Raw genomic sequence first — 11,687 nt, forward strand, 5'->3', positions numbered from 1 at the left:
GGACACCACGTTGGCTGATTGTGCTGTATGATGGACACCGCGTTGGCTGATTGTGCTGTATGATGGACACCAGGATGGATGATTGCGCTGTATGATGGATGATGATGATGGGCACCAGGTTGGCTGATTGTGCTGTATGATGGATGATGGACACCGCATTGGCTGATTGTGCTGTATGATGGACACCAGGATGGATGATTGTACTGTATGGTGGATGATGATGATGGACACCGCGTTGACTGATTGTGCTGTATGATGGACACCGCGTTGGCTGATTGTGCTGTATGATGGACACCAGGATGGATGATTGTGCTGTATGATGGATGATGATGATGGGCACCAGGTTGGCTGATTGTGCTGTATGATGGACACCAGGATGGATGATTGTACTGTATGGTGGATGATGATGAAGGGCACCGGGTTGGCTGATTGTGTTGTATGATGGATGATGGACACCGCGTTGACTGATTGTGCTGTATGATGGACACTGCGTTGGCTGATTGTGCTGTATGATGGATGATGGACACCGCGTTGGCTGATTGTGCTGTATGATGGACACCAGGATGGATGATTGTGCTGTATGATGGATGATGATGAAGGGCACCGGGTTGGCTGATTGTGTTGTATGATGGATGATGGACACCGCGTTGACTGATTGTGCTGTATGATGGATGATGGACACCGCGTTGGCTGATTGTGCTGTATGATGGACACCATGATGGATGATTGTACTGTATGGTGGATGATGATGATGGACACCGCGTTGGCTGATTGTGCTGTATGATGGACACCGCGTTGGCTGATTGTGCTGTATGATGGACACCAGGATGGATGATTGTGCTGTATGATGGATGATGATGATAGGCACCAGGTTGGCTGATTGTGCTGTATGATGGACACCAGGATGGATGATTGTTACTGTAGTGAACGCTGGAGCCCTTGTTGATTGTCTCCGTCTCTCTGTAGCTTATGAACATGTCGCACATCGTGTGTGTCGCATGCTCTGAGGACACACCATCCATTATGTCGCATGCTGTCACGACTTACCCTCGCAAATCTGGATGAGTAGGGGTCCTCGAACAGCGCCCAGAGGCGCGGCTGCCACCTCCGCCAGCCGCCCGGGGCCCTCCCGTCCGGGGAGTCGCTGAGCGCCAGGCGCTTGGTGATGTCCAGCTCATCCTCGCCGCAGTCCCCGTCGTCGCCGCCCAGGTCCGCGGGTCCTCCCCCGAAGCTGTCCAGGGCTTCCTCGGCGTCCCGGTGCTGGCGGTAGGTCATCCAGCAGCACGGCTCCACGTCCGTCTCGTCGATGCCCCAGAAGGCCAGCTCCTCCTCATACAGCGGCCCGCACACGTCCGCCGGGCAGTGCAGCTTCCCGGTGCGGTAATAGTTCAGGATGTGCGCGAACACCCCGGGGTGGCGGTCGAAGAAGAACTCGTCCACCAGCGGGTCGTAGTCGAAGTGGCTGTGGGCGTCGGGCTCAGCCAGCCAGGCCAGCCGGGTCCCGGGCAAGGTGCGCAGGGTGCTGCGGTACGTCCGGTGCCGCGTCCCACCCACGTTGATCACGATGCGCTCGGTGTCGTCCCCTTGGCCCATGTCGCCCACCAAGGTCTATGGAGCCTGTCATGTGAGGCGCTGCATGCTGCGCACAAAGGACCGCGGCACCGTGCAACAGCAGCGCTCCGTGCCCGAGTCCGGGGTGCGCTCTGTGCCGGAGTCCGGGGTGCGCTCTGTGCCGCCCTCCGTGCCCGAGTCCGGGGTGCGCTCTGTGCCCGAGTCCGGGGTGCGCTCTGTGCCGCCCTCCGTGCCCGAGTCCGGGGTGCGCTCTGTGCCGCCCTCCGTGCCCGAGTCCGGGGTGCGCTCTGTGCCGGAGTCCGGGGTGCGCTCTGTGCCGCCCTCCGTGCCCGAGTCCGGGGTGCGCTCTGTGCCGGACTCGGGGTGCGCTCTGTGCCGGACTCGGGGTGCGCTCTCTGCCGCCCTCTGTGCCGGAGTCCGGGGTGCGCTGTGGTGCTGAAATGACAGCAACTCCCTGTAGAAAGGACGGCGGCTCCGTGCAGCTGTGCTCTCTGCCGCCCTCTATGCGGGAATACGGGTTGTGCTTGTGCCGGAGTCCGCACTTGGCCTTCTTTCGCCGGACTCCTGGCTGCCCTCTAATTAGCTGCCCTCTAATTAGCTGCCCTCTAATTAGCTGCCCTCTAATTAGCCCTCTGTAGGAGTCCTGGGCTGCTTCCTGATGCACCTGTGTTCTATGCCTCCAAATAGACCCTTTGCCGCTCTCTTAGGCTGCTTTCACACGTCAGGTTTTTTGTTTCAGGCTAAATCCAGCAAATTTACAAAAAAACGGATCCGGCGTAAATTGTGAAAAACTGATGCACCGAATCTGTTTTTTAGCTGGATCCGACTAGCGGAAGTGGCAAAAAAACGGATCCATTTCATCCGTTTTCCATCTGTTTCGTCCATTTTTTTTATTCGTTTTACGACGGATCCGGTTTTTAAAAACGCCCCTGGGAGGCTCCCAAACATGATTGGCTACTGAAAACCTATATATACAGTGTTCCTACAGCCCATCTGTGACAGGTTGTAGAGGAGCAAGATGGATGTCGTTCTTGCGAATATTCTGAAGCTCAACGTGGATTTTACTGTGGAGGCGAATCGTTTGTGAGCGTTGTTCTGGAGAAGGAGCGAGAGAGACAGCGCATCATGCGTCAGCGGCGTTTGTGGATCCACCCCATCACTGCACAGAGAATGACGCGGGGAGGCTTTTCAACTTTACACATGGAGCTACCGGGAGACCCAGACAAGTTTCTCTCCTATGTGCGGATGAAAGCGGAGAACTTCGACGTGTTGGTGGAACGGATTGGACACCTCATCGCAAGAAGTGACACGTATTGCCGTCTCTCCATTTCGCCTGCAGAGCGTCTGATGGTGACTCTACGGTGAGCAATTTTTATTGTATCTCCTACTGTAAATGCACACTTATAACTGTAATGTTGTTGCTGGTAGTTTTTAAATATTTTTTTTTGTATCTGCAACTGTTCTAGCTGACTAATAACTGTAATGTTATTACTGGTATTTTGTACTAATTTTTCCCTTTTTTCACAGATTCTTTGCAACTGGAGAATCCCTTTCGTCGCTCCATTTCCAGTTCCGACTTGGGATTTCCACCATATCGGGGATTGTGAAGCACACGTGCCGTACATTGTGGGACTCTCTATATGCGGAATTTATACCACATCCCACAAAGGAGAGTTGGCTGGAGATCGCGGACAAATTCCTACAAATTTGTCAGTTTCCAAAGTGCCTGGGAGCTGTGGACGGGAAACATATCCGCATAGTCAAACCTGCTGGATCGAGATCGGAATATTTTAACTTCAATAAATATTTCTCCATTGTGCTCATGGCCATCACAGACGCGGAATACAAATTTATTTAGGTCGATATTGGGGCCTATGGACGCTCAAATGATTCCCAAGTGTTTAAAGTGTCTGCCATGGGGCGTCATCTGTAGGGAAACGCCTTTGAATTTCCACCTCCAAGACCGCTTCCTCAAACCTCTGGGCCACCAGTGCCTTTTCTATGTGTAGGAGATGAAGCCTTTCAACTATCGGAGCACCTGCTGAAACCATACTCCAGTAGTGGATTGACGGCAACTAAACGCATTTTTAATTACCGCCTAACACACGCACGAAGAATGGTGGAGTGCGCTTTTGGGATTTTAACTGCAAAATGGAGAGTTCTCTTGACTGCTATCAGATACCTCAAGGCTGACATTGTTGACGAGGTGGTAAAAGCTTGTGTGGTCCTGCACAATTTTGTTATATGCAAGGAACAGATTTCCATTGAAGACCACTCTGAAGAAACCACTTTGCATGACTATCAGAACATTACTTTTAGAAGTTCTGTGGCAGTTTCAAGAATGAGGGACAAATATGCTGAATACTTCGTGTTACCTCAAGGAAGAGTAGACTGGCAGGATGAGAGAGTTTGAAAATTGTGTTTTGGACCTTGCTACCAAAAGTATTTAACCTTTTTTTACTCAAAGTATTGTATCTGGTTGGGATTTTCCCAAAGTTTATTACCTTTTTTTACCCAATATTACCTTGTTTTTTACCTTTTTTAACCAATGTATTGTACCTGATTGGGATTTTCACAATGTTTATTACCTTTTTTTTAACCCCAAAAAAGTGCTTTATAAAACTTTTAACAAAACTTTCATAAATTTAAAACTGTGGGGTGGAGATAATACTAGAGGGGCTGTCAGATTGGGAAACTTCGACAGTATGAGTGTGGAGAGGGGATGATGGTGGAGAAGGAAACCGGGAGTAGTGTTTGGAATTTGGAAGGTTTGAGGGGTGGGGTGAAGGGATAGGGAGGCAGATGAAACGGAGGTGGAGAAGAGGTATGTGTTTGGGGCATGATGGGTGGTGTAGGAGACTGGTGGTACAGGCCACAGAGTGCAGATTGGGCAGGGAGTGGAGGCACAGATGTGGTAGGGAACTGGTATGGGGCAGGATGCTGGTACGGGGCAGGATGGTACTGGCCAGTTTGCTGGTATTGGAAAGGGGGTGGCAGAGGGACAGTGGCTCGAGGAGGGGCAGGTGCAGTAGCAACTACCGGGGCGGGTGTTATGTGTTGTGTGTACTGTGATGTCTGTGGTGATCTGTTATGTGTTGTGTGTACTGTGATGATGTGCTCCTGCGATGCATTTAGGTACTTACTACACGCGCGCCCGCTCCAGGTATCTCTCCACCCCTTCCGTCTCCTTCTAGAAGCACCTCTGACACTGTTAAGTATTAAAGCATATTGTCACCCAAAAGAAAAAAAAAAAAGATATATATTTATCTCACAGCTCTGACGATGCAAGGGAGGGCTCCCAGAAGAAGACTGCTGCTGGCTGTGGCTGGCTGGCTTTATATATGTTTCCTAATTGGGGGCTGGCCAATTGTTTCTGAGCATGCTCAGTTAAAAAAACCGGAATCAGGCGCCCATAGGCTTCCATTCTAGCAAAAAGTGGGAAGCGCCGGATCTGGCGCTTCCGACTTTTTAGCCGGAGACAAAAAACGTTACTGTGTCCGTTTTTTCCAGACACCGGAAACAACATTTTTGCTGGATCCGGCGAAAACCGGACGAAACGTAAAGTCATCAGGCATAATCCGGCGCTATTACAAGTCTATGGGGAAAAACCGGATCCGGCGGCATCTTTTGCCGGATCCAGTTTTTCCAAAATTTGCCGTATTTTGCCTGACGCCTAAAGACGGATGTGTGAAAGTAGCCTTAGCTGGAGTCCAGGGTTATGTCTCTGCCACCAGATCGGCATTTTTCCCCTGTCTTAGGTTGAGTCTGGGGGTTATGTTTCTGCCGTCAAATAGACCATTTGCCGTTCTCTTAGCTGAAATCCTGTCTTACGTCTCTGCCGGCAGATAGGTGCTTTGCCGATGTCTTAGGTGGAATCCGGGGTTATATCTCTGCCGCCAGATAGGCCCTTTGCCGCATTCTTAGATGCTGGGTTTTGTCTCTCCGCCAGATAGGCCCTTTTAACGTCGTCTTAGGTGTAGTCCGGTGATATGTCTCTGTCGCCAGATAAGCACTTTGCCTCTGTCTCAGCTGGAGACCGGGGTTATGTTTCTGCCACGAGATTGGTCCTTTGCAGCTGTCGTAGGCGGGGGCCGGAGTAATGTCTCTCCCGCCAGATGAGCACTTTGCCACTTTGTTAGCTAGATCCCAGGGTTTTGTCTCCTCCTCCAGAAAGGTCCTTTGCCCCTTTCATAGGTGGAGTCCATGGTTATGTCTCTGCTGCCAGATAGGCCTTTTTCCGTTGTCTAAGGTGAATTCCGGGGTTTATGTCTTGACTGCCAGATAAAATGGTAAGGAAGGTGCTCACTAAGTGAGAGGTGCTCAGGAAAAAATAGCAATAATATGAAAAACTCCAGCACACTATTGATAATGGAAAAGTCTCTCATTCATTAATTATTTTTATTTAAAAAAACAGCGGTGAATTTCCAAAATAATATTTACTCTTATTTCAAAACAACGATGGGATTTCCACGATAACGGTTCCCTTCGGGCCATAGCACCTACACGGCGGTTCTTCATATTAAGTAGGTTTCTCTATCCGGCTCTCCATCTGTTGCAAAGGGACATTGAATCTCTTGAAAAAGGCTTCACAGCCGAAACGTTGAGATAAAAAGGATTTATTATTATGTCCATATGGAGTGTGAGAAAATATTTTTGGAAATCCCATCGTTGTTTTGAAATATGGGTAAATATTATTTTGGAAATTCACCGCTGTTTTTTGAAATAAAAATAATTAATGAATGAGAGACTTTTCCATTATCAATAGTGTGCCGGAGTTTTTCATATTTTTACTGCCAGATAGGCCCTTTGCCGCATTTTGCCATGCTCCAGAGTTCACCGCAGTTCAGGCTGTGAGGGAGCGCAGCTTTAGTGACGTCACCGCTAGTCACTGAGGCTCCGCTCTCAGCAGCTCATTCCCCAGTAGTTTTCAGCTGGGGCGGTCGCATCTTGGCACCGTCCTGGTTGAAAACAGTATATTCCTCAGATATGGATTACAGTGTGGGACACAATGATGGACAGGTATGGTATACTGTTGGTTTGTTATTTTACTTTTATTACAGGAGATCGAGGGCTTCGCAGGAATTAGGTGTAGCAGTATGGTTTAATTAAGAATAATAAGGGAGTCTGTGTGTTTTTTTCAAATAAAGGACTTTCTTCTGGGTGTCTGTGTTTTCTTGCAATATGACTATGGGGTTAGTAATGGGGGTGTCTTATTAATACAGGGCAGTGGGAAAAGCGAGGCTAAGTGCCAGAATTGGCACATCTTAGAGATGCGCCTTTTCTGGGGTGGCTGAGAGCTGATGTTTTTAGCCAGGGGGGCCAATATCCATGGTCCCTTCCTAGACTATTAATGTCAGCCCGCAGCTGTCTGCATAGCCTTTTCTGGTTCTTAATTATAGAAAGACCCAACGTCATTTTTTGGGGGGCTCCCCTATTTTAACAGCCCTTGCTATTTTTTCCCCAAAAATAATCTTTTATTAAATACCTGTCCTGTAATTTGCACACACACTGTACTAATTGTATTTGTCACTGACATCTATATGTCCACCTATTCTATATGTATTTACTGTATGTAATCCATCTCTTCTATCCTGTCGGCTCCTGCAGTGATTTTACAGAAGCCGGCAGATGAATTACCGGCTTTTCTTCTAGCTATCTCTCTATGCAATGTAAATATATATATATATATATACAGTATATATATATATATATATATATATATATGTGTGTGTGCTATTGACATCTATATACACTGTATATGTATTCTATGTGTATACATCTACTCTATCCTAGTGTAACCTGTCAGTGTGATTTTACTGTACGCACACAGGAATTGCTGGCCTTTCTTCGATTTATCAAATATATATATATGTATATATATATATATATATATATATATATGTGTGTGTTTTGACAAATATTTCCTTTGAAAACAATGTGTAAATGACATAACAAACTGCTGTACGTAAAAGCTCATGTTAAAGTCGCAATGCACTCGGATGTACATCGGATGCTAAGTGTGTAAATCGCATTGTTCTCGCATGACACTCGTCTGTTTTTTCGTTCCTGATATCGGAACATTTTTTCTCGCATATGGGTACGTACCCTAATTTGTAGTCTTCAGTGTCTCTCTGAAACTTGTTTCTTTTCTTGTTCTTAGTGTCACGTCGATGTTGATCAATATTTGTCTTTATCCTGGTCTTTAAGGAGCAGAGTGCTTCTGCTGGACTGGCATTCTCCAGTTGGGTTTCAATATTCGTAATTTGCTCCTCGCTGGATACGATGGCTTTTTGCAGATACTCTATGGTCAGGTACATAAGACCAAAAGAACATTTGTTAAGTGTTTGTTCAAACTTTGCGCAATATTCTGGCTGAGGGGAAGATAGTGCAGATAGAGACCTGGGCACAAATAAGGAAGTTGGGGGTGGCGGAGGCATGGGGGGTGGGGTTAGAACAGTTAGTAATTTAAGAAAGAATAGAGGTACAGAGAGTAACATCAAGTGCATGTATACTAATGCCAGAAGCCTCGCCAACAACATGGAGGAATTAGAACTAATGTTGTTGGAACATAATTATGACATGGTGGGGATATCTGAAACGTGGCTGGATGAGAGCCATGACTGGGCTGTTAACTTGCAGGGCTATAGCCTGTTCAGAAATGACCATACAGATAAGCGAGGGGGAGGGGTGTGTCTATATGTAAAATCTTCCTTAAAACCCATCCTGCGTGATAATATAGGTGAATTTAATGAAAATGTAGAGTCCCTGTGGGTGGAGATAAGGGGAGGGGGAAAAAATAATAAATTACTGATGGGGTTTGTAATAAATCTCCAAAAATAATGGAAGCAATGGAGAATATCCTCGTAAAGCAAATAGATGAAGCTGCGACTCAAGGAGAAGCCATTATTATGGGGGACTTCAACTCCCCTGAAATAGATTGGGGAACAGAAACCTGCAGTTCCAGCAAAGGTAATCGGTGTCTGACAACTATGAGAGACAATACCTTTCACAACTGGTTCAGGACCCAACAAGGAGGGGGCACTGCTAGACCTAATATTAACCAACAGGCCAGACCGCATATCAAATATAAGGGTTGGGGGTCACTTGGGGAATAGTGATCACAAAATAATAAGTTTTCATGTCTCCTTTAATAAGATGTGTAGTAGAGGGGTGACAAGGACACTAAACTTCAGGAGGGCAAATTTCCAACGGATGAGAGAGGATCTTGGTGCAATTAACTGGGACGATATCCTGAGACACAAAAATACACAAAGAAAATGGGAGACGTTTATTAGCATCCTGGATAGGACCTGTGCACAGTATATACCGTATGGGAATAAACATACTAGAAATAGGAGGAAACCAATATGGCTAAATAGAGCTGTAAGGGGCGCAATAAGGGACAAAAAGAAAGAATATAGAGAATTAAAGGAAGTAGGTAGTGAGGAGGCATTAAATAAATACAGAAAATTAAATAAATTCTGTAAAAAGCAAATCAACGCAGCAAAGATTGAGAGAGACTCATTGCCAGAGAGAGTAAAAATAATCCCAAAATATTCTTTAACTATATAAATAGTAAGAAACTAAAAAATGACAGTGTTGGCCCCCTTAAAAATAGTCTGGGTGAAATGGTGGATGAGGATGAGGAAAAAGCCAATATGCTAAATGACTTTTTTTCATCAGTATTTACAAAAGAAGATCCCATGGCAGACAAAATGACTGGTGATAAAAATTCCCCATTAAATGTCACCTGCTTAACCCAGCAGGAAGTACAGCGGCGTCTAAAAATAACTAAAATTGACAAATCTCCGGGCCCGGATGGGATACACCCCCGAGTACTGCAGGAACTAAGTACAGTCATTGATAGACCATTATTTTTAATTTTTAAAGACTCCATAATAACAGGGTCTGTACCACAGGACTGGCGTATAGCAAATGTGGTGCCAATATTCAAAAAAGGGGCAAAAACTGAACTTGGTAATTATAGGCCAGTAAGCTTAACCTCTACTGTGGGTAAAATCCTGGAGGGCATTCTAAGGGATGCTATGCTGGAGTATCTGAAGAGGAATAACCTCATGACCCAGTATCAGCACGGGTTTACTAGGGACCGTTCATGTCAGACTAATCTGATCAGCTTCTATGAAGAGGTAAGTTCCGGACTGGACCAAGGGAACCCAGTGGACGTAGTATATATGGACTTTTCCAAAGCTTTTGATACGGTGCCACACAAAAGGTTGTTACATAAAATGAGAGTAATGGGGATAGGGGAAAATATGTGTAAGTGGGTTGAGAGCTGGCTCAGGGATAGGAAACAAAGGGTGGTTATTAATGGAGCACACTCGGACTGGGTCGCGGTTAGCAGTGGGGTACCACAGGGGTCAGTATTGGGCCCTCTTCTTTTTAACATATTTATTAATGACCTTGTAGGGGGCATTCAGAGTAGAATTTCAATATTTGCAGATGACACTAAACTCTGCAGGGTAATCAATACAGGGGAGGACAATTTTATATTACAGGATGATTTATGTAAACTAGAAGCTTGGGCTGATAAATGGCAAATGAGCTTTAATGGGGATAAATGTAAGGTCATGCACTTGGGTAGAAGTAATAGGATGTATAACTATATGCTTAATTCTAAAACTCTGGGCAAAACCGTCAATGAAAAAGACCTGGGTGTATGGGTGGATGACAAACTCATATTCAGTGGCCAGTGTCAGGCAGCTGCTACAAAGGCAAATAAAATAATGGGATGCAGTAAAAGAGGCATAGATGCTCATGAGGAGAACATAATTTTACCTCTATACAAGTCACTAGTTCGACCACACTTAGAATACTGTGCACAGTTCTGGTCTCCGGTGTATAAGAAAGACATAGCTGAACTGGAGCGGGTGCAGAGAAGAGCGACCAAGGTTATTAGAGGACTGGGGGGTCTGCAATACCAAGATAGGTTATTACACTTGGGGCTATTTAGTTTGGAAAAATGAAGACTAAGGGGTGATCTTATGTTAATGTATAAATATATGAGGGGACAGTGCAAAGACCTTTCTGCTGATCTTTTTAATCATAGACCTGAGACAGGGACAAGGGAGCATCCTCTACGTCTAGAGGAAAGAAGGTTTAAGCATAATAACAGACGCGGATTCTTTACTGTAAGAGCAGTGAGACTATGGAACTCTCTGCCGTATGATGTTGTAATGAGTGATTCATTAATTAAATTTAAGAGGGGACTGGATACCTTTCTGGAAAAGTATAATGTTACAGGGTATATACACTAGATTCCTTGATAGGGCGTTGATCCAGGGAACTAGTCTGATTGCCGTATGTGGAGTCGGGAAGGAATTTTTTTCCCCATGGTGGAGTTACTCTTTGCCACATGGGGTTTTTTGCCTTCCTCTGGATCAACATGTTAGGGCATGTTAGGTTAGGCTATGGGTTGAACTAGATGGACTTACAGTCTTCCTTCAACCTTAATAACTATGTAACTATGTAACTATGATCACTGAATAAAGTGGGGCGTGTGGGAATCCTCAAACCTCTCGGATTTCTCTGGACTCAGAGTGTTGAGCGATACCTTCCGATATTCAAAAGTATCGGTATCGGATTGGATCGGCCGATATCCAAAAAATATCGGATATCGCCAATACCGATACCCGATACCAATGCAAGTCAATGGGACACAAATATCGGAACGTAAATCAGCCCTTTCTGTCCTTCTATATGCTGTTCCGGAGGGGGGAAGAGTGTGGGCGGTGCGTGGGCAGACACTGTGAGTGTCTGTGTGTGCGGGCGGGGTCTGTGCAGGCCTGCCAGGGATCTAATTCTATGCGGGGCTGTATCCGGGCTGCCCAGGCTCTGTGCAGCGTGCTGGGGCTCGATGTGGGCTGCCCGGGCTCTATGCGGCGTGGGGGGGTCTCTGTGCTGCGTGGGGGGTCTCTGTGCGGCGTGGGGGGATCCCTGTGCGGCGTGGGGGGATCTCTGTGCGGCGTGGGGGGGTCTCTGTGCGGCGTGGGGGGGTCTCTGTGCGGCGTGGGGGGGATCTCTGTGCGGCATGGGGGGGTCTCTGTGCGGCGTGGGAGGGTCTTTGTGCGGCATGGGGGGGTCTCTGTACGGCGTGG

At 46.7% G+C, this 11,687-nt stretch overlaps 1 protein-coding gene across 4 annotated transcripts in view; it reads right to left on the reverse strand.

Annotated features, from left to right (window-relative positions):
• Window positions 1–1,915, reverse strand: part of KCNC1 (potassium voltage-gated channel subfamily C member 1) — a 240,043-nt gene extending 238,128 nt beyond the window's left edge. For 3 of the 4 annotated variants that reach the window (XM_077281840.1, XM_077281839.1, XM_077281838.1), the window contains exon 1: window positions 1,048–1,915. In XM_077281840.1, the coding sequence (XP_077137955.1) occupies window positions 1,048–1,593 (546 nt within the window). In that variant the 5' untranslated portion in view covers window positions 1,594–1,915. The remainder of the gene's footprint in view (window positions 1–1,047) is intronic. The other variant, XM_077281841.1, reaches the window with a different exon arrangement.
• Between the last annotated feature and the right edge of the window lie 9,772 nt (window positions 1,916–11,687).

This window comes from Ranitomeya variabilis, chromosome 2 (assembly GCF_051348905.1).
Source record: "Ranitomeya variabilis isolate aRanVar5 chromosome 2, aRanVar5.hap1, whole genome shotgun sequence".
Taxonomy (NCBI): Eukaryota; Metazoa; Chordata; class Amphibia; order Anura; family Dendrobatidae; genus Ranitomeya; species Ranitomeya variabilis.